At 37.5% G+C, this 25,080-nt stretch overlaps 1 protein-coding gene across 6 annotated transcripts in view; it reads left to right on the top strand.

Moving 5' to 3' along the window:
• RALYL (RALY RNA binding protein like) overlaps positions 1-25,080 on the top strand; it is a 479,279-nt gene that overhangs the window by 383,491 nt on the left and 70,708 nt on the right. For all 6 annotated transcript variants that reach the window (XM_075213728.1, XM_075213729.1, XM_075213727.1 and 3 more), the window contains one exon: positions 13,385-13,460. In XM_075213728.1, coding sequence (XP_075069829.1) covers positions 13,385-13,460 — 76 coding nt within the window. The remainder of the gene's footprint in view (positions 1-13,384; positions 13,461-25,080) is intronic.

The raw sequence follows: 25,080 nt of genomic DNA on the forward strand, positions 1-25,080 counted from the left end.
ATCATGTGTGTGATTATTTGAATTGCTAAAAAAAAAATAGATTACAATTGTCAAATATAAGATTAATAAATTGAACAAATGTTTGTTGTAAACAATTTTTCTTTAGCTTCAAAGTATATCTTGGATCAGAAAGATTTGGAAATCAGTTTGGCATATATAGAACTTTTGAATAATTGGCCGAATATCATAACTGAAGCACCGTCAATAAGGTTCTCAGCACCAGCTAGCACCATAGTCACAACCCCCATCATCATCATCATCTTTATCTATATGGCGCCACAGGATCCACAGCGGTGCACAATCACCAAAAACTAAACTGAAAAAAATACAGATAAGTAAGGGACAAAAGAAACAAAAGAATCAGTAAAAATCAATACAAAAAACTATAGAGAGAGCAACTGCATATGAAGACACAACTATAACAAAGGAAACATTACAAAGAGGAAGAGGAGATAGGAGTTAGAGAGGGCCAAACTTGTGAGAGTTAACATTAGAGTTAAGAGGATTATGGTAGTAAATGGAGACGATAACGGTGGAGTGATATTTTCAGGTGGAGCACGAGGAGGGAATTGTTTTAGGATGGGACCCGGTAGGCATGGGGCAAAAGGTGAGTTTTGTGGGAGAGTTTGAAACATTTGAGGTTGGGATTGAGAGAGACAAGGTCAAGAAATGGTTTCTTGAAAATGGCCGTGATGAGGGCGCTTTTGAAGGAAGAAGGGAAGATGTCTGTAGAGTGTGATAGGCTGAAAAGATGAACTAGGTGACTGCATGTGTTAGAGGAGAGAGAGTGGAGAAGGTGGGACGAAGCAGGGTCGAGAGAACAGGTTGAAGAGGAAGAGGAAGGGAGAATTGAGAGGACTTCAGAGTGTGTTACAGGAGTAATGGTGAACAGAATGGTAGGGGCTTTAGAATGGTCTGTGGTGGGGAAAGGGAGAGCTGTAAGAATGAGACATAGAGGTGGATGGAGTCGATAGTAAGAAGCATAGTTGTGGTCCATAAGGGTGGGTAAAGGGGTAGAGGCGGGAAGCAGAGAAGGGAGTTCATTATGGAAAATAGGTGACAGGGGATTTTTGGACTGGAAGGAGATAAGGACTTTGAAGTAGGACCATTTGGAAAGAGAGATGGCAGCATAATAGAATGACAGGATGAATTAGAAATGGATAAAGTCTGCATCAAAGAGGGAGAGATGAAGGTAGGGAGAGGTGGGAGGAGAGGAGGTAGTGGTCAGAATGCAGGAATGATGAATTAGAGAAGTCTGAGAGGTTAGGGAATACAAGGTCAAGGGAATGCCCATCACATCAAAGTTAGTTGATAATACTCCCAACCAGTACCACCCTTAACAGAGAATTGGTGCAGCTAGAGAACTGCTATATTGCTGAAAATGGTCCATTCAATAATAGTGCCGATATGATTGTTGCTCTATGTCAAAAATAATAATATCATTCTCTACAATAAATTGTAACCTGTTCTCTGTATTCTATTAAACATTGCTGAATGTTGTGAGTTATTGTACAGGTAGCACAAATAGCCATCAGGATCTCATAGTCCACAATTAGAGTAACCAGACAAAGACAGGCATGTGTTCCAATAGTTGTTGTGCAGACGTACAACAGGCAAAGCAGTATTTCACTTTTTGAGGTTTATTAAGTCATTATTCAGGTTAAATACAAAGGGCATTACTGAACCCCTCATTGTTGTGCTAAGTTCTACCTGTGCATTAAACATGGGAATGTGTCTCTGAATGTTAAGTGCACAGTTGCTTCTGTATCACTAATAGATCAACAATGAGGATGAAACAGAATATCATTCAATGCTCTAAAAGGGTCATATGTTGCACTTGAAAACATCTCTGGCTCCACATAAAATATGTATGTATAGAATTCACTTATTGCATCCTCCAAGGTTATGTTTCTGCATAAGTTTCAGAAATTCAGTAGCAGACAATAAGTTAATGAATCACTTCATCAGTCAATCAATCAATATTTGGATGTGTACTAAAAAGGAGACATTCAGACACCTCCAGAATATGATTTAGTTATTTAATAAAGGAGGGTTGTACAGTCTGACAATCGTATGATTGTAGGAGGAACCTGAAGATTATAGTGATATATTAATGTTTTATACACAGCATTTTAGTGTATATTTGTATCTACACTTCTGCCTGCAGTTCAGTATTTTAAAGCACAGTGGGCAAATATTGTATCGAATATTAGTAAAACAACAGTTAACAGTTAATATCAACATGTGTTTAAACGGTGTTGTGAACCCAAATTTGTGTGTGCGTGCAAAGCTTCTCAATGTCGTTTTTTGTAATATAAGTCTGTTTTTTTTTTATCTACTTAATTGTCTCACAGGAATTTATATTCACATTAAAACAAACCAGTCAAACCCAAAATTAAACTGCACTGGTATTTTTATAGCATCAAAAAATAATTTGTTTAAATGACAGAAATAATCTGTTGTAATTAAGTTTTGTTCCCTCTCCCCATAGCAAAGTGGCAAAGGTAATCTTTATTGTTAAACTATGAGAGTGCCTGCAAAAGAAATCTGGAACAATTATCAGTAAATTAACATTAGCGCATATATTATGAATATAATATGGATTGTATTTATTATTGAATCAGAAAATGTTAACTGGTAAATATAACTAAGCTGTAATCTTATCCAACATCCCCCACTGCTCAAAGTAGAAAAAGTGTGGGGGTTGCAAGCTTGAAACCCCAAATAGCGTTGCCATGTCCTCAAATATATTTTAATAATATACATATGATTTACTAAGGTTCTATGGCTAGATGATTGGAACCAGGTGAGATGGTGAGATGGAGACTTAATCCCAATCATCCTGTATAAATCCTATGTAAGGAATTTGCAGTTGCGTCTAACTCTAGTGAATTGGCTGAACGGAACACTCGTAGCCATTGGGGATGATGGTCGCTGTCTGCGTATTGTGTTGATGACCCTACTCTCTGTGATTGCAAGAAATCACAATTGCCAGCGATTCAACACTTCTCCCACTCAACTGCCCCTCTCCCACTCAACTGCCCCTTATATCTCCAACATCCTATACATTCACACTCACTCCTCCTCCCTGCACTTGGCCAATGACCGTCGCCTCTCCTCCACTCTGATCACCTCATTCCATTCCTGAATCCAATATTCCTCCCGAGCTGCCCCACTCCACTGGATCGATCTCCCACGCTCCAACCTACTGTCCTCTAATTTGTGCTCCTTCAGACGGGCACTTAAAACTCACCTCTTCCTCAAAGCCTACCAGTCAACCACCTAACCCTCTCTCCATACTCATTCTCATCACTTCTCTCTTTCCTGTCCTTTCTTTCTGTGCTTGATCCCTACTGACTCCCTTTGTGCCAGATGTCTGGTTGCCCCTCCTTAGGATGTAAGCTCTTATGAGCAGGGCCCTCTTCCCTCCTTTCTGTCTACCTACTCTTCTGCTCCAGCTTCACTATAATTGCTGAGCCTGGAGCTCCTGGAGTCCTGGTAGTACTTGTTTATTGTTCAGTACTGTTTTACCCTATATGGTCTACTGTTTTGTATTTTGTACGGTGCTGCGGAACTCTCGTGGTGCCTTATAAATAAAAGATAATAATAATAACACATATTATTATCCTTTAATATATAACAGAGGCAGAACAGTGCATCACCAGGTGCCATAGCAAAATTTGGGTAGGGGTCCTTACATGCAAACATACAAACTCCACACAGGAAGAACTCTGGTCGGATTGTTGGAACCTATGGCCTCAGTGCTATGAGGCAGCAATTCTGACCACTGCACCACCCTACTTATCTCAGTGTTGACATTCAAGTAGCTAATAAATTAAAACAATAACTGTGTGATATATACAGGTGCTGGTTGGACTCGTCCACAATGCCCGATTTGCAGGAGTCTCTGGTACTGTCTTGCTATTTGGTGGAGCTGTTGTATGTTTGGTAACATTTTAATTTTAGCTAGAGTTACCATTTAAATCATTGTGACAGGTGTGCATTAAATTAATATACACATTCCTATAGCTAAAATGTCTGGCAGTTTTCTCAGACACGGAGCCTGATTCATTCAGGCACGTAAATGCCATTAGTGCCTTATTTTGCGTAAAATTGCTCTCTGCATGCCCAGGAACGAACCCTGAGCCAGAAAACGCAGCAACGTCTAATTCATCTACTGGATCCTACGATTTCATAGGCGGAAAGGGGAGAAGACAGGGCGTATGCACATAGTAAATGTACAGTTAGGGCGTGCCAGGCTCGAGCGCACGCAGCAGCTTCCAAGTCAAGCGTGGGGCATCTCTAAAGTACGTGGTTTTCAGTCGTATCATTTGCACCAGCAACAGGGGAGGTATAAGTGGTGATTACTAGTGATGACTGTGTATGTATGCTAGAACATGTGTTTGCAATCGGGAGAAACTGTAAAAACTTATTTTATGTACAGAAGACATCAATAATATCCTAAATTAAATATTAAATTAATATTAACAGGTGACTTTTATTGAATAGATTTTTGTTTTCTTTTGTGACTTGATCTTCCACATATGTATTGGACGTATCCTGCAGTGTCAGTGTCTTGTTTGTTAGAGCAGAGCGGACCTGGACCTATATTTATCGGCAGACGAGTTTTCAGATCCGCTCCTTGTTGAATACGGATGTGCCTGATATATGTGTGTTTTTAAAAAGACGCACAATGGGTCTGATTCATTAAGGAAAGTAGCACAAAAAATTAGTTTGTTTTCTCCTGGACAAGCCATTTTACAATGCAAGGGGTGCAAATGAGTTTATTATTTTGCACAAAAGATAAATACTGGCTGTTTTTTCATCTAGCACACAAATACTTGATAGCTTTATTTTTACACTGAAATTTGATCTAGAACATGCTCTACCCCAACTATAAATCTGCCATTACATTTTACATTTACCTCCCCCTCCAATGCAACATGGTTTTGCCAGGGTGCAAAGTTACTCCTTTTTTTGGTTTACTTTCCTTAATGACTCAGGCCCAATACATTTGTTTTGCATTCCTTAATGAACCAGGCCCATGACCTTTATATTATGTTTCCGTAGACAAACTTGACTATTCATTTTTTTATCATTTTGTAGCAGTTACATTAAACACATCCTAAATATATTTGTGGGATCTCATAGGATAAATCATTTTTTTTTCTTGCCAGATTCTGTATGTGTTCAAAGCTATTAGGCAATTAAACATGTCCTTCACAATGAAGTCATGCATGGAACAACTAGGGACATTGTATTCTAACACGTTCTATTTTTAAACTGTTCTCTGAAAAAATGATGGATTATATGTGATTAACATTTCTATTGTTGGAAAGTCAAATTTGATTGAGGTGATAATATGCCAGAAAAGCAGATTGCCTATAGTAATTATTTCACTTGTTAAATATCTAAAGATTGTTTAAATGGTACAAATGAGAGTTTTTATTACTGATAAAGAAAAGGTAATAATAAGATAAAAGAGATAAAAGATAAAAAAAACCTTTAGGCAATATACCTAAAATATCTCCAACCTGTTTGCTACTCCTCCATATACAGACATCTATAATTACACGTATATATGAGCCCTTTTTCTGAGTACCAGTGGTTCATTTATCCCACATTAATCTGTACCTGTCATTCCCAAATAAAATCACACTGGCAACATTAAAACATCAACTAATGATTTGTCTTGTTAAATATGTGCTGACAAAAAGGCAATTACTTCTTGTAATTACTTTTCCAATTGACTACTGAAAGCCATAGTTTTTAGGCACATTTGCCTAGGATCTGAGTTCTCATTGTCATCATTCTTCAAAAATAGGTGTAAACTGACAAGCAGTGGGTGAGGTTAGGACAACCAGCAGTCCCCTCAGTACACTGTTGACAGCAAACAGAGCAGTTCTGCTCTGCAACTCTATTCTATCTATGCGTGGCCGACTTTGAACTGTACGGCTGGGTACACACTACAAGAAAATTCTATCAATGCAATAGCTAAGCGATTTTACCAAGGACAGAATGAAAAAAAAGGTCCCAATTAGCATGCCAATTCATGTGTACACACTATACACGATTACCTTCAGATCTGTGCTCTACCATCTCTCATACCCCTCGGCTGCAACTCATAGTCTCCTCTCTGCCTCTTCTCTCAGTGACAGCACACTGATAGCTAAATTGTTCCAATTCTGCAGAGTGCATAGACACTGCAGAATTGGAACAACATCATTCCATCGTTCAATGAGATTTTTACTTCAGTTTAAAAATCTCGTTTAACGATATGATGTACCATGGAACGATAATCGGGGCCTCACAGTACCCCTAACCCAGGGGCCTACAATGTCTTAATCCGGCACATGAATCTAATTCCTCTCCATATTTTCATAGACTGACAGAATGTTCTTTCTAAAGTTTTGACTCATGTGAGGTTGACTTTTTACTCAATTATCTGCTTCCTATATCTGTGTATCACAATCTTTTTGTACTAAGTCAGTACATTATTTGCTGGGATTAAGTTATAAATGACAGATATAACATTTATTGCGAGATTCATAACTAACAGTTCTATTTTTCATTTACTGAAAATATTTATTACTGGTTAAAATAAAGCAGTCACATAAAAACATGTTTAAGGGTATGGAAATGTCATTTATTATGTACTTTTTTCAAATTTGTTTTTACTTATATTTAATTAGCTGTTCAAATAACATTTTAAAAAATGATTTTGGTCAGAATAATAAAATTACCTAAATAAACAAAAATTTGGAAGAACTCAAAGTTTGCTAAAAGTTCATGCGCTCATAGAAGTGTGCTATACAGGGCGGGATATATGTCCTATTTATAAAATTTATCATATTTATATATATTTGGCAAGTTTAAACGGTTTAAAACATGATTTAAATTTCAGTAATTTCATACCTGTGAAAAAAGCTTCAAAATAGTTTGAAGGAAAAAATGCAAAGATTAATTTGTAACATAGTCTCAGAAGTCAACATATGTCTAAAAATTTGATTGGGTTGAGCAACAATATATGGCTGAATTTATTTCTCCAATTTTAATTTCCTAAAAAATATCTCTATTCTAATTCTAAATAACATGATCCAAAATTTACCATTGCCAAACTAAACATTTAAATGATATAAAATTAAAATAGTCTGAGTAAGAGAATTCTTATCACATAACGTAAACAATTGTGTGTTCTTAGAACAGATACAGTATATGATTGGACAAGATAAGGTAAACTCCAAGACCTTAAGGACTGATACGCCTCGCATTTGATTTGCAAATATACTCCTGCCTGCAAGTAGCAGAACAGTGGTGGTCCCCTAACAGAAACCTCCTCTGTCTATGAGAACTCACCCCCACCATGCTCCAACAATAAGGAGGAGTCAAGACAGGCTCTAATTTCACAGACCAATGGCTCTGGCCTCTGATAGAATCAAGCGTAGGTTGAGTACAGTAAAAACTCCACTCAACTTAATTCAAAAGGTTTGAAAAAAAAAAAAGAAACTCTGATAAACATGGAACACTTGCTTATAGCGGAGCCAATGTTTGGAAGGAAGAGCAGGGGGCCTGTCTGCAAATAACCAACGAACACTGGCTTCTCTCTCTGATTGGGTAGAGCATGAGAAAGTCACTCTGATTGGTTATTTGTGCCTAGATCCCATGTGACTCCATGCTGAACAGACTGTGGCTGTCTCTTACAGTGTGACCAGCCCATCCTGTCTTAACCCGGTGATGGTTTGTGTTTTCTGCAGGGAAACTCACTCTGTTCCAGCATTAGTTATAACAAGCAGAGGCTACAAGCGCCGGTGTTTAGTTAACTTTTTGGGGTGGCACACACAGTTCTATGTATTTATTTATTTATTTTACTTGTACAATAAAAATAAAAAAACACATCATCATCATCATCATCAAGTTGATGACTGGTGTCTGTAGTGTGCAGCTGCATGACCATAAGCTGAAAACTTCATGCAGACACATTTAAACACTATGCTTAGTTGCACGTATCTTAAGCTATGTGCAACTCAACAAAACCACGTAAATGTATATAGGATGCATATAAGTCCAACTCTACATGAGATCCAACAAGAGTGTGCATAGTATTTTTACAGAAACTATTACAGGCAGCTAGCTTTCTACAAGGATGCACCATAACAGGCTTCTAACATACCTCAAATTTAATTTTCCATTATGCCTTTCTAAATGTGATAAAAAGACTAATAAATTAGATATATTTGTTGTTTTGAAGAGCTTTTGCATTACATTTTTGAAAGGCTAAAAACATGTTACTGTAGAATAACTTATCACACCTCCATATACACAATAACTATTTTTCATCTTATTTGCAATTTATTATTATTATTAATATTATTATTATTAATATTATCATTTATAAGGCACCATAAAAGTCAGACAGTGGGGAAGTAGAGCATATAACAAAGACATACGAACAGATAAAGTAATGGGCATACATGAAGCATAATAATATGTGTAAGACGTAACAGGCATGGTGTATAACAGGTGTCGTTAAAAACACTCAGGAAGCAGGAGGCAAGAAGACAATAGGGAGGAGGGTCCTAAATGTGAGAGATTACAACCCCATATCTCCCAACATTCAGAATCACAGAATCGAAAATAAGGACAAAATAAGCCCCACATCTAATCCGCACAAACCTTGCCCATAAACAATCGCTTCCCACCAGTAATGCCCACTTGCCACCCACTTTGGGGTGAAAATTCACCAATTTTGTAAGCCCTGCCCCCTTTTATGGCCCTTGAATCTGGACAGTTGGGAGGGATGCAATTCATGTCCTCAAGAGGAAAGATAAAGATTATCCTACAGGGATATATATATATATATATATATATATATATATATATATATATATATACTATATAAATGCCTAGTGGCGTGTGTGGAAAAAAAAACCAGGCTGCAGCGCCACCTGCTGGGCAGAGTTATACACTGACCTATATATTTCTTGAAGGAGAAGTGACAGTTGGGAGTGGTTGGTGGTTGCCGGGGGTGACAGTGGGGAGTTTTTAACACCTTAAGTAGCTTGATGAAGGATGTGGCAATGAAGATGAAGGATGAGGTGATGGAGAAAAATGATGAGGTGGTGACATGTGGACAAAACCACGTTAAAAAAGGGCGCTTGCGTTGGGAAGTAACGCTCTTCCCCTGAGGAGGCCTGGGCTAGGCCCAAATGCATGACAAGAACCTTTTTAATACCTTAAGTAGCTTGATTTGACTAGAATGCATGAGTATCATGCACGGGTTAACTTGTGTGTATATATATATATATATATATATATATATATATTACTAGAACAAAGCACAGGCAGGGCGCCTCATAGTGTAATACCAGGATGTTAAAGGACAGAATGTGTACATATATGCGTACCGTCAGGTAAAGATGTATGATCTTGAAATCGAGTGGATCCTCTTCGAGAACTATAACTCTGGATCTCAGGTGCTCCTGAGGAAGTCTTGTGATGATCAAGACGAAACGCGTCGAGCCTTATTGTTGATCAGCTGTATTCCTTGAACTACATGTGAGTTCGGTGTTTATCCTTTTTATTAAATTTGTATTGCATATTACATTGTATCCTCTTCCACTTTTATTATACCGCCGTTGGAGGGGTGTCTCTGTACTGGAATATGGCTATCTACAAGGAAACATCTCCTGTTTATTATCCTTGAGGTTACTAGAATTTCTGTTGAGATCCAGAGTTATAGTTCTCGAAGAGGATCCACTCGATTTCAAGATCATACATCTTTACCTGACGGTACGCATATATGTACACATTTTGTCCTTTAACATCCTGGTATTACACTATGAGGCGCCCTGCCTGTGCTTTGTTCTAGTGACTATTTTCTTCTGGATTGACCATCTGGATACAGGCTTACACGTGGCTGCCACTCACACATGAGTAAAGTGACTGTGGACTATTTCTTATTTATTCCATTTGATTACTACACTTGATACTATCTAGTGTATGTATATTTTATAATTCTATAATACTTATCGATGTGGTAGATAGCGCCAGAGTATATCAATTGTTGTGTTCCATATATATATATATATATATATATATATATATATACGCAGTGGTCGAATTTCAAATTTAGGAGTGGCGGTATGAAAATTGTAATAGGAATGGAAGTGAATGAAATTGTAGAGTTTGTCAATGAACACAGTAGGATGAGTGGCGGTATGGCATACCACTGTATACACCCCCACTTCCAACACCATATATATATTGGATCACGATTGTAATTGTGTAGTTGAACTTAATAGCTAATGGTGATTAGTTAAAATTATAAATGAAGAAATCTGCATCTACATCGATGTTGCACTTGCTTAAATAATGTGTAATTAATAGAAAGTACTGAAAGGCAACAGCAAATAGCACTGCTTTCTTTTTTTGTCGCTGTCAAAAAGCACTGTATTATATTATAACTTTATACATTCAGGGTCATGTCAAGATTACAGCTTACCATGTCCTAGTGTTTCATATTGACAAGATAAGTGAGCCTGATTTATGGAAGTCATTGACTTTAACAGAGGACAGGTGACTTATTATTTATGGATTCCAAATGGAAGACATAAGACAAGATTGTAGATCGTTTTAGTTACATGTTTCCATACACTTTAAAAGCAATTTACATTTTTACTGTAAATAATGTGTTCATTATTATATAAAAAATATGAAGTTTGCTAGTTAAGTTTTTTTTAAAAAAATACTTTATTTTGATTTTCGCATACAGCAAACCAAAAATATTAACATGCAAGCATACATGAAAGATGGCAATTGAACACAAGTTAATAGGGATTAACAAAGAGTACAAGATTACTGTACTGCTCAAAAGCCATTCAGAAGCATAGGTAACCCAAGTGCTTGCCTGTACAGAATGTAATATAAGGTATAAGGTAGGAAAGGAAGAAAGGGGAATGAATGGAGAGACAAAGGAACTTGAGGCTGGTTCCCAGGTCCCCAGTTGGCTCAGGGCAGAAGAGCGTACAATGAGTTAACCCGTCAATCATCAACAAGTAAATATAAGAACAAATATGCAAAGACTAACAAAGAAGGTCTTTAAGTATCCTATTGACGGAGATTTAGGAGGATGATTTGTTGTAGTACCGTACGCTCCAGATCTGGATGAATTTATGTGATTTACCGTTCAGATAAACAGATTTTTTCCCCATGATCATTAGGTGCTGTAACTTGTTATGTACCTATTGTAAGGAGGGATGTCACATATTTTACAATGGCTCGCAATAAGCCATCTGGCCGCATTGAGAATCTCATAACTTGTCAGCGGGTTCATCTAGGCCGTCAATCTGTAAGCTGAAAAGAAAGGACCAAGTAATTTCGGGGATAAGAATGGATATGTTGTCCCAGAATTTGGTTATTTTAAGGCAGATCCACCAAATGTGATAGGAACCTAGCTCACAACAACCTCTCCAAATATCCTCTGAAGTCTAGTTGGTACTAGATACCTCCGAAAGTTAATCTTATACGAGTTTTCCTTGGTGTGAGTTGAGATGGAGGACTTTGACAACCTTTCCTTAATCATTGTATTCCAATCCTCATCTGGAGCCTGCCCTTATCTGCTTCCCATTTGATTTCATGTTTGGAAGTGCAGGGCTGTTTGTATTTACTAGCAAGGTATAGAGGATGAGATCATACCAAAGAGGGGGCTGTGGAAACAAAAAGACTAAAGATGTGTCATGGGCCTAGAGATGTACGTTTTAGGAAAAGTGGAAACACAGTGTCTTATGTGTAGTTTATCAAAGGGTCTCGCCACCCAGAGCTCAAATCTTTGTTGTAGTTTTTCCAATGGAGCGCAGACATAGGGGTATATTTACTAAACTGCGGGTTTGAAAAAGTGGAGATGTTGCCTATAGCAACCAATCAGATTCTAGCTGTCATTTTACAGAATGCACTAAATAAATGATAGCTAGAATCTGATTGGTTGCTATAGGCAACATCTCCACTTTTCCAAACCCGCAGTTTAGTAAATCTAGCCCATAGTTTTCTGAAACATCTACTACCATTCTGATGCTTTTTGAAGGACCAGTGTAAAAAATAGGAAGAAAATTGACCTGAATTAAACTCAAAGTTGTTTCAGAGTGGGATGAGAAGAGAGGGGTAAGAGGTAGTGTTAAAGTGAGATTTACAATGGTCCCATATTTGACATGAAAAACTAACTATTGCTTGTGAAAGCACTAAGGAGGGTCTTCCCTTGGCCCTGATGTCTGTAAATGTTGCCATGGAGGAGATTTTGCAGGAGTCGTCTCTCAGAGCTATCTAGGGATAAGGTTGGTCATAAACCAGGTCACCATCTGTCTTAAATGGGAGCCAGATAACATAGGAGAATGTTCGGGAATTCTCTACCACCATTGGAGGAGGCACGTCTTAGATTTATGAAACTGATTCTCGGGGACTTACTCTTCCAGATGAATAGAACAAACCATTTGTGTAGTTCATTTAGGATGTGATTAAGCCCATGTACCGACAGGGACTGGACTAGTTATGTATTTTTTTCATCATAAGCCAATAACACTGGCCACACATACGGGTTGTTTGCTAACATTGCTCAAACTTGGGAATGACCAATGGCAGACTATCAGCACTTATCTGTCTAGTGCAAGTTTGACAATGAAAGCAAATGTCTGATTGATTACTATAGTTTACTGTAATTTTGCACCTTTTAGAAATGTTTGGTTAGACATTGTACCATGTTTTGTCACACACACACACACACACACACACACACACACACACACACACACACACACACACAAGGGTCCATTTTGTCAGAAGCCAATTAACCTATCAGTATGTTCTGGACTGTGGGAGAAAATCAGAACACCTGGAGCAAATCCACTCCACACAAATAGGGCCCCAGTGCTTTCCACCATGGATTGTATTTGATTGTGTATACTAATGCGATGCAAGCCTGATCTTAATCAATAACTTTTCTTCAATTTAATTTGTTGATATATCGTATACAATGTACAAAAGGACTATTCTGATGTCAGAGAAAGACCTATGAGGATTTCTTTGTAAGCCCTCTGTTTAAGACACTAAGTTACATCCGGCTATTGAGTCATCATGTGATTAAGAGGAATCACAACATGCAATAAAAGCATAGCTAAAAAAATACAAATACATTCCACCTCTTTTGGTATAAAATAAATAAATGAAATAAAATAAATACTAGACTGAAATTCTAAATGAATTCGATAATCTGAGTCCACGTGTTTATTTTTCACTAGATATTTGGTTGTAATGTTTTGCCCAAAAATCTTAAAAAAAGACTATTAATATAATATGTTGCTTTTTCTAATAGCAAAATCTCTTAATTTTCTTACAGACATCAACATGGCCGGAGAACCAAAACCATATAGGCCAAAACTGGGAACTAAAAGACCAATTTCCTCTTTGTACAGGTATGTCCTTTATATGTCATCCAACTAATCCTGCCACATCTGCTGTTCTAAATCAATAACAATGTTTAAGGGTCACACCTGGAGCAATGAAAGGTCTTGTTCAAGTTATATTTTCAATTTACATTATTTTTTATGTGGCTTATTATGTTGCATGACTTTCAAACCCAAACACTGGAAATAGCAATTCCATTGGTTGTCGAAGGAAATGTACCATATGTAACATTTCATTGATTTAATTTCATTCAACTTTCCTATGATTCTAGAGTGCTGCCAAAAAAACACTGTATGCACTGCACCTTCTGGAGGGGTTTAGTTTGTGTATTGGTTAACTAAAACCCATATAGATTTCTCAATGCTATGGATGATCTCTGTAAGATACCGGAGTACAAGATGTAGTTACTTTACTTGGCTGAAAGTTTTAAAGTCTAATTTGCAATAAGTTATTGCTGTATTCTACTTTTCCATCTAAGAACCAGAAAATGACTCCAGCAAATGACTAGTGTACACAATGGAATGAAAATTAATTTTGTGATCAAGAGTACTTCCCTTAGCATATGACCCACTTATATATTATCTAATAGTTCACAACACGTTCCCGGGTATCACTTAAAGCTTTATAGTCCTGTCTGGTGATGACAGGTTCAGCAGCTAGTGACTTCTACGGGCAGCTAGTGATTTCTACATACTTCTTTACATGATATTTTATGTATAAAACATAGGTCCATGTTCTTTTATAGAAAATCATGTTGGAACTTATTTATTCAATGCACACAAGTAAAGTAAAATCCTGAGAACTTTGAATGTTTGAGAAAACTATAGTATATACTTACAGACTACTTGCATTTTGCAGAGATTACATTTCTAAACCCTTTCATAAAGTGTAGATAAACATAGGTGTCCTTACATATATGTTCATATGGAGTTACCATTGAATTAGACAGTGCACTTACCAGCGCTTACTCTTCATATGTGGGAAAGGCCTCATTAAACTAGACATGTACCAGGGTCTTCAAGGAGGGGAAGATGTCTCAAAAGACTCACTGAACAACAGTGTAATTGTTGCGTCAAGTTCCAACCTCCTAACAAGTCTTCATTAAATTGAACTTTCCATTCTTGTCCTAAACTTCTGCTCTTTTTGGCCTCACTTAGTGAGGAGACATCAAGGCTACCTTAATGCATGTGGCATTTATGTGTGTTTGAGTAATGCACCTAGATATGATATTCTCCATCGCATTCTGGTCTGAGAAAGGATCTTCTGCTCAATAAGGAGTGGCTACAACTCAACCACTTCACTATAGTTAAGGTACATATTTTTTCACAGGACAGACCACTTTTTCCCCACCCAAAATAGTATTCCACAATGTTTATTTTCACATTCTGACTTCAGACTTTATGTTCCTATGTTCCTAGTCTATGTTTTACCTTATTTCTATCCTAAACTGAAGCATGGGGAAGATTGTATGGCCTAACCAAATTTTAGGTTACATAGGTGGCCCAATTTTAACTTTAAAAATCACGGGAGCCCAGAAGAGACAGATAAGGAATTTAATGTGGCCCTGGGAAATATTGTGGAAGTGACATACTCTTGTGTCTGTCTCCGAAGCATTCTCTGCATATGTTGGGGGCGCCGGCCCCCAGCCCTGCTGCTGACCGCTGACACTGCATGGTGGGCTCTCAGACAGTGTGTGTGTGGGGGGGGGGGGCTAACCCTCCCAGACCAGAGCCTTGGGTTCCCAAATGCCCATTATCCTCCCAACTTGTAGCTTCCTGTTGAAAAAAGCTGTGAAGAAAAATCAAATAAATGTTTCAGATGGCCCCATGACACTATAGGGGCCACCGGTCTATCAGGAAAACTGTTGGGGAGCCAAGCAATAGTTTCTGAAATAAATTCTACATCATTTGTATAATTTCCTAAAGTTCATCAACAGTGAATTCAACTGTTCTATTCCTCAGACTTTTTTTTCTACTACTAACATAAATTAAGAAATAAAAAACAAAGGTGTTAACAGTGCAACCAACAAAACCTCAAATAGATTATTTAAAAACTCTTAATAATATCAATACATTTAGAACCTCTTAAAACTAAAGAACCTCAGTTTGCTAACCTAATTACACAAGGAATTTGGATTTCTCTTGAAATGTAATATCCATCAGCTAAATTTTTTAGCATGCAAAGCGATGATTATGGTTTTTCCTGAAACACTAATACATTTTCCACTCACCAGTCTTTGAGCATTGTGTCACTATCGATTAGCCTCTGACTGTGAAGGTAACAGTCAATGATGGTGAAATTAAAGAGCAACTGATTAGTCTTGAGGGAGAGTGACACAATCAACATTGAAATGACACGTTTGCCGTTGTGGTCTTTTTTTTTTGAAGCTACATTCAAGTTTGTTATTGACCAGAAATACTTTGTTTATAGTGCAATAAAAACTGTGGTCACATATTCAGTGGAGCACATTTATGAAGTGCAGTGGATATCTTGGTTTTGCACTGATGCATCTAGATGGTCTGCCCAGGGCATTTCAAGGTGGACACCTACTCTCTGCTTTTAGGAGATGACTCTACAATTTAGAAGTGTACATAGGTTTGAAGGAGGTGGAAAATCTCAAAAAAACTCTATTAAATGGTGTAGACCATACATTAAAGTCCAAACTCCTACCATTTTTTGTTTCAAATAAACTTTTGTTTTTCCTCTAGAATACTTAAACCTCATTTAAGGTCTAAGATCATAAGTGTAAGTGGACATTGGGGCTGCCGTAATTACTGCACATGTGACACTTATGTGTCTTTGAAGTTTTTTTGTATGTTGGGCAAAGTGTGCCTAAAAATAAGCGTCTCCTCTGAAGTGCAGGAGAAAGGTATAAAATCAGTTCCATTGTTTTTGCGGCATGGAAATGGCTGTGCCTGCTTACACACAGCAAGGAGCGTTCCTAAAAATACACCACCTTCTTCACAAAATGAAATCTAATTTTTGCACTGCTTCACAAAACTAGGCACACAGGTCCATATATAGGAAACACCTACTCTATAGATAACCCTGATTTCATCCAACTCCTCCTTTTGGCCAATTCAAAACCTCTGCACCCCCACAAATGCTGCTATCTTCTTCCGCAAACCTATGCACTTTGGTGAAAATCAAGGGGCACTGTGCAACCAAAGAGTATTTATCCGTTTGCTATTTATATATATATATCCATTATTTAAGTCTGCAACTCCTAGCATTTCCAGGGATATCAAATATGTATACTCTGTTGGAGGTTTGGTCTATATTTTGGGTCATGGCTTTAAACACAGTGAGAGCAAGAGCCACCCCACGTAAAATCTATATATGTAGCATCCAACGTGTGGGATAGTCCCCAATGCTATAGGTGCTGGCTCCAGCAAATGTAGAATCTCTATTCATCATTGGCGGCTAGTGGGCAGCAGTAAGATTAATTTTATATCGCTGCATTCTGTAGTGATACAAAATGTACTGCAACTTGAATTTCTTGAGCTAGGGCTCATTGGTGAGCTTTGGCAAAACCCCACTTCATAAACAAACTAAAATCTCCTTCACCAGAAGCCTAAAACTGCCTGGGAATGGAGGCTCTGACCCCTGTGTAGTTATTGGGTATGCGTGGCTAAGGTTACGCATGCACATAGTAACATGACCCGGTGATAGATGAGGAGCAACTTCTCCAACAGCGATGGAATTCTATGAATTCCATTAAAAAGGGAAACTAACGCCATCTTGAGATGGAGTTAGATATTAGGGTGGCATTGAAAAGCTTTGCTTGTTAAATTCCATCTCAATCCCCATAAAAGTCTGTGGGGACTGCAGTGACCAACATTAGACAGGTTAAATCTCTAATTTATCCTGCTTTACCCCCTTGATAAATTAAAAGAAGAGCTGTTTTCTCCAGATTTTTGGCTCATCGCAGCTTAGTAAATAGAACCCTATGTCTGTAAACTCCTAATTGTGAGACAAGCCTCAACAGAGATTCTATGATGTTGGAAGCCAACTCCTGCAGCTTAGAATGGTAACAGTCACCGGTTAGACATTCATTTGGTCGACATTCAGTAAGTCGACAACATTAGGTTGACAATTCAAATTTTGATTCTATTATTAGACAATTCACATGGTCGTTAGTATTGATAAGTCGACAATTCGAATGTAGACATTATATAGTTAGAGTTAAGGTTAGAGATAGGGTTAAGGTTAGGGTTAGGGATATTACTGTCCACCTAATAATACTGTCTACATTTCATTTATCAGCTTAATAATACTGTATACATTTCAATTGTCGAAGTAAGAATACTGTCAATGTCATTATTGTCGACTTTCCAACCCTATCTATATTATGGTGCTGACCATATAAATGGCAATCAACTATTCCTCTTTTCAGGTATTTTCTAAAATTATACAATCCCTATAGACGAGTGATAGGCAAACACTTAGGGGGCCGCATGATACAATTGGTGTGATGGGGGTGCTCCAGTTTCCTCCCTCACTCCAAAAAACATACCGGTAGGTTAATTAGGCTGCTATTATGTTAGGGGATTTAGATTGTAAGCTCCAATGGGGCAGGGACTGATGTGAATGAGTTCTCTGTACAGCGCTGCGGAATTAGTGGCGCTATATAAATAAATAGATGATGATGATGATGAGGGGTTAGCAGCATAGTTTAGCTGTGAACTCTACTGAGGCAATGAGAGCTATAGACCATAAACTGCCATTGAGGGCTCTGGTCCCGGGTCTACCTGTTGTAGAGTAAAGAAGTGTTTACTGCCTATCTCCCATGGTGTAGTAAAAGGTAGACAATGCAACTGCCTCCAACCTAATGCTTGGGGTTCTGACCTAGATTCTCCTGTTATTGGAGGATAGGGTACTGGGCAAGGGGTCACTGAGTAATCATTTTCTTGTGTGCAGCTAATCATCTTCCACTTTAAAATCCTTCATCCTCAATTTCATTAGTAATCAGTTTAGTGATCAATGGTATGAAGAATAAAAAGAGATGGATGATGACATTTTAGCAGTATTAGCATAGGCTGGGTATTCCCTGCACCCACCCATCAACCCTAAACTTGTGACTTTTACGTTGTTCTACCCACCATATTAGACATTTCACCAAGATCCCCATTGGATCAAGTAGACCTGAGATTGAACCCCAACTATTAACGGGGACTATTACATTGTATAACCTGTCTCTGTACTAGCATTGTTTAGAGGCAACGCATTCATTTTAGCAAATTGTTTCAGTAACTTCCCAGCAATGGACACTGCAGCAAGAGTTTTAATTGTATTGTAATGCAACTGTGATAGCTTGATGTCTGTTGTTTTCTGCCACATCCGTGATGTACAGTAAAAGGTTATATATTGCTATAAAATTGCATTCTACTGTATCACAATTTCTATAAAATAACACCATATTGTTTCCTAACATTGTGCAAACATAATTTCTAGAAGACATATTCTTTCCTAAAGTTTTTTCTATAAAGCTAGTGCAATCCCGTTCTGTTCCATATTCATGTATGTGGTGCTTTACATTTCAATTCTCCTGAATGACTCAAACAGATGTGGAATTTTCTTAGGTTGGCTTTTAAACAAGGCACTGCGTTAGAAAAGCAATCAAACTGAAAGTATATTTTTAAACTCCCTGTGAGTTGGAAAATCAGCAGACGGTGACTGAAAAGGTTTTTGATTGTAAGTGTACTGCCTGTCATAAAATGTGTGTGGCAAGAACTCCCAGCAACAGATGTGCATTTGAAATGGGAAATGGTTTGTAGTAGTAACATGCTACACAAATTAAAATAAATAAAATTACCTTAGAACAACAATAATAAGTGTAAAATATTTATTGATATTTAGGAGTAAATTCAGCTAGAAGATGCAGTTTCCCACTATGGCAAAATCCTATTGTACTACAGAGGAGGGCAAATGTAAAATGTGCAGACAAGTGTAGAGTTGGCAGGTGAGGCACATTCCAGCTCAACTCTAAATTGCTGTATAAAAATAAAGTTGCCCAGCATTTGTGTGATACATGTGAAAGAGGGCAGTATTTTTCCTGCATGCAAAAAAACCGAAACGATTACATTTGCACCTCTTGTATCGTAACATGGGTTGTCCAGGTGTAAATTTGCACCCTAGCTTTTAGCTGGATTTACCCCTAATTCTATATGAGGTGCTTTATCTCTTATAAAAATATTTGTTGCATCAGGACGTTCCATAGATATCATCATATGATGGCATAGATCAGATTATTGTTATTATAAAAATAATACAAATAGGTTTACTCAATATACATCTCTTCTGTGCCTCAACTTAAATTGTAAGAAATCACTTGCCATCGAGTACAATGGAAACCAGTCAACTTTGCTTTCAATTAAACTAATTAGAATGGATGTATGATCAATTTCTAACTGAATTCATATTCAGTAAATGGTTGAAAACCCCCAGCCCAAATTCATTATATACCGAATATACTGATTGGACGTAAAGGTAGTCATATGAGTGGCTGTAAGCCGATCACATGACGCTCACATCCCCTCATGTGACTTCCTCTTTAGACAAGTATGCCCTGAAGCTACCAAATCTCCCAGCTGATCAAAACAATCACCCCTTTAAGAAATACACAACTGTGATGATTTACCTCAAATTCCTTCCACTGGACCGCAGTTTTAGGAGAATGGGCAAATATTGTTATACATGTGTTTTATAATTTATTGGTTATTTAAATTATCTATAAAATATCTGCACACAAAGTCAGACATGATGTGGACTGCTCCTGGTACCAGTGAAATAAAATAAATCTAATGCCCCCATATATTTAATAATAGAATTTAATGTCCCCATATTGTTAATAATAAAGTCTAGATATAATATATAGAGCCCCTTTAGATATTAATAATAATAATTAGCGCCCATTTATTTGAACAAATAAAAAAATATATATTCTGGATGTTTTTTTTTTAAATAACATAGTGCCCCCTAGTGTTATCTGTAGAGTGGTGGAATTTTTGAATTTTTCAATATTTATTCTCAATTTCTTGTCTTGATCTGCCGTAATCCTTTATGAGAACCCCCCTCCCTCCCATAGAAGTGATTAAACTGCTCCAGAGAAATTCCCGTCACAAATGAGCTAATATCCAGGATGTCCGCCTACTTAATAGCCAATAAGAAGCAGACTCTCATCCGTCACATTATCCAGTGACACATGAGAACTGATCTAAAATTATTGCATCTCTGCAAGCAGCAAGCAGATGGGTGATCTTATTTTGTGTTTAACAAAAAATAAGTACTATGGTACCTGCCAATATTTATTGGACCCCTTTGGACTGGGAGCCATTACCACACAAACTTAAAGTCCTCTTTTAAACCTTATTTGACTGCATGCACAGTGAACAAACAAGCAAAAAAATAATTGTCCGAAAACAGATTTTGCTATTACTGGCGGTACCCCCTTGCTGTATACTGCAAAGCTCTTTTACCAGTGAACACAGGGTTTTCGCCAGAGATAAATAGACCCTTTAGAAACTGAACATACACTTAATAAGTACTTCTAATGATACATATTTTGCATAGGACATTGCAAACATCCTTTCTATTATACTTTATGGTAATAATATTTAACCTGTGCTAGTGATTATGATTAGAGATGTTCACTGGCCCCTGTGTTTTGGTTTTGGATCTGGATTAACTTCGTGTTTTGGTTTTGGCAAAAGCGCCCTCACGTGTTTTGGTTTTGGTTTTGGATCCGGTTTTTTTTCTATTTTTTTTAAATCCCTATTTTTTGGCTAAAATCACATAATTTGGCTCTTTTTTATCCCTACATTATTATTAACCTCAAAAGCATTAATTTCCAATAATATCCAGTCAATTTTTGTCAATTGACAAAAACACTGCTACCCCTCCCGTTTCTGTATGAGCAATGGTACTGAGCAATGTCACTGGAGACTGACAAGTACACTGCTACCCCTGTTTCTGTGTGAACAATGGCACTGAGCAATGTCACTGGAGACTGACAAGTACACTGCTACCCCTGTTTCTGTGTGAGCAATGGCATTGAGCAATGTCATTGGAGACTGACAAGAACACTGCTACCCCTGTTTCTGTGGGAACAATGGTGCTGGATCTCCTGGGGAGGGAGGTACTTATGGAATTCAAAACCTGCGAGATCCGACAACGCAATGATGATATTTGCCTCGATTCAGATCCGAGGACGCCCAAAAGTAACGAGCCGGCTCGCGAGCCTACTCGGATCCCCTAAGTTCGGATGGGCTCGGTTTTCAGAAAAACCGAGTCTGAGCATCTCTAATTATGATACGCAGAAGCCATTCCAAATACTGGGTTATCTTAACTGAATATATATATAAAGCTATTGTAAGATAATTTATATGCCTTCACTTTTACATGCTGTGAAAATCATTTTTTTTATTATGCAAGCACTTATCTAAGCATGGTGTTATTAACATGCAGAGTGAATTTTACTTTGACAGTGAACTTTTGTAGTGACTGAGCTGTCATGTACAATTCACTACAAAGTAAAAATAGGCCAATATTTTCACTGTACAATAAATTGCAATTATTTGACAAATGGCATTCAGAGAGCTCTGCTGCACTGTGTCCTAGAACTCAGGGTGCCTCTGGAGGATAAAATAGATTTAGACCTTCAGTTAATAATGGCTGGTAAAGTTTAGATTCCATTCCTCATATACAATCCACAAACAAAGGAAAGTTAAGGAATTTAGACACAGTGCTTCATTGTTATGATGAACAAAGCTTTGTTGAATTTACATAATTCTATAATAATATTCACATAGAGTCACAATCCAGCTAGTTCTTGATACAGCACTGGGGTCATGAGTTCAATTCCCGACCATGGCCTTATCTGTGAGGAGTTTGTATGTTCTCCCTGTGTTTGCGTGCGTTTCCTCTGGGTGCTCCGGTTTCCTCCCACACTCCAAAAACATACTGATAGGTTAATTGGCTGCTAACAAATTGGCCCTAGTCTGTCCTGTCCGTCTGTCTGTCCGGTCTGTCCTGTGTGTGTGTTAAGGAATTTAGACTGTAAGCTCCAATGGGGCAGGGACTGATGTGAGTGAGTTCTCTGTACAGCGCTGCGGAATTAGTGGCGCTATATAAATAGCTGATGATGATGATGATGATGGGGTATTTTTGTAATTTCGAGCACAGTACCCAAGGATGCTGCCCAGACTGCCCCTTGATTCCCCTGCTTGTTAATTTGTGAAGCACATGTAAATTTATTACGATCATATGTGGTCATCTTGTAGTGGCAACACCCTCGATGTGAAGTTTTGCTTGTTATGCTTCTCTGATATGCATGATCTTCAAATAGATACTGTAGGCAAGATTGAATTTGATACTGTTTCCTTTTCCCCTCTAGTAGTATGTTGAGACAGCATGTACTAATGATATTAGTGGTAACAAACGATGCTAGTTTGAGCAACGGATATTAAGTTGCAATTTCACGCTAGCATTAGGTTAAGAACAGTGTGTCACTATTTAGGCTTGGATAGGTTAGAATTATACGTGGCCAATTTTCACAGTAGAATGTTTAGGCAGAGTATTATATAAACATTTCGGGTATAAATCATGTTAGTGTAAACAATAGAAAATAAAGCTGTAATGTTCTCAATAATATATAACTAAATATCATAATTCATGATTGAATTGGATGATTTCAAGAGGTGATGCAAGACAACTGTCTGAATAACGGGGTTTGTAGATGCAACAAATAATTTATACCAATGAAAGAGATCCAGGGGTATATTTACTAAACTGTGGGTTTGACAAAGTGGAGATGTTGCCTATTGCAACCAATCAGGGTCTAGCTGTCATTTTGTAGAATGCACTAAATAAATGATAACTAGAATCTGATTGGTTGCTATGGGCAACATCTCCACTTTGTCAAACCCGCAGTTTAGTAAATATACCCCCTAGTGGTAAATTTATAAAACTGTGATTTTTGGGCGGTTTTGAAAAGTGGAGATGTTGCCTATAGCAACTTATTAAAGCACAGCACACCAGTACAATTCACACATTTTGGTTTCCCTAAGTTGCACCTATATTTTTCTCTTTGCTTTATTTTTTGATGCGTTCTGTGATAATACAAGTGTGATTAAATTCAAATGTTTGTGTTTACCTATATAAGAACAAGTTAGTACAGTCTCAAAGTCGTACAGCTGAAAAGTAAATGGTATGCTGTCCTTGAACATTGAAAACCAGATTTCAAGAGGACATTGCATAATCTCAGCCTTCCACAGATAACAGGTCTGTACTAATTTCTGCTAATAATACATTCCACGCATCAAGGATGAATTCAAGTCTATAAACCTCATTTACAAAACTAGTTTGGATGAATAGTTTAAGCACAATGCATTTGTAATCAATCACAGCAAGCCAGACACAGACATGTCTTGAATTCATAAGGTTACTAGATAGCCATGGAACATAGGATGATCATTTCTGCCTGGGATATACAGGGTTGGATAAAGCAATGTAAAATTCAGGATCCAGTTAATCAAATCTAGGAGCCAACGGGAGCTTTTAAGGAGCCAGGGAGGATGTGGATTCAATAAAAATAACTCACAAATTTTAGGTGCCAGCAGTAATTTTTTAGCTACACTTCCTTCCTGGCTTCTCGACTTGTAAATTATTGATATACAGTTTGTGGTTATTCTATACCAGTAGACGAAAACCCATATGAAAGCCAATTTTGCACATTTATGGTGTTGTTGAGGCTGAAAGAGTAATTTATACAACCGCTACAAGTGTGAGCCTGCACTTGTTCTTTAAGTACAGCTTATTGTTCACTTAACGGTCCTTAGAAATGCTGCCAGAAAATCAATTGACACATAGCTTTGCATGTTTGCCGATGCTACAATATACACATATGTGATGGTGCTCTTGCTTCCATCTAATAGTAAAATAATAACCACACTACTAGAATGTACATGAAATATTATCTAACAGAATCTTAAAGTTCCCCATTTCACATGTGTAAATTATACTCCATTGATTTCTTTGACAAACTTGTTGAACTTCACCTTAGTGCTTTGTTAAAAAAAATCAAGTTGAGCCAATGTTAAAATCCCACCATATGGGGAAAAAAGTGTGTAAAAGACCCTTTAAAAACTTGTATATTTAATACTCAAAAAAGGTTACTTACATGTAATACATAAAAAAATAAGACATAAAACACATATTGTGTGTTAGTTACATCCCAGGATTAGGCAATTACCACTACCGGATGTCCAAGGTTTATCAGCGTGAAAACGTAATTGTTTTTCAAATCCCGGGATCTTCCACCTACTGTAGATGTTCCCTTGACAAGGAACATCCCAGGTAGGCTCACAATTCACCAATGAGCTTTTTGACCACCAAGCTTCAGTACCCAGTGGTGAAGTGTGAAGTGTGATTTTATTCCATATGCAATCAAACATGTTATTATTTCAATGTAACATCAGACTGGATAATATCACAGTATTAAAGCAGCACAAAGGTAAAAAATATTGCATCCTGTATATAAGGGCTGCATTCCCAGATGTCATCCATACATCTGACTGTCAAATCAGAGAGTCAGTATGAAGTTAGGGTTTAGTCTTAGAGTATTTATAT

Source organism: Mixophyes fleayi, chromosome 5 (assembly GCF_038048845.1).
Source record: "Mixophyes fleayi isolate aMixFle1 chromosome 5, aMixFle1.hap1, whole genome shotgun sequence".
NCBI lineage: Eukaryota > Metazoa > Chordata > Amphibia > Anura > Limnodynastidae > Mixophyes > Mixophyes fleayi.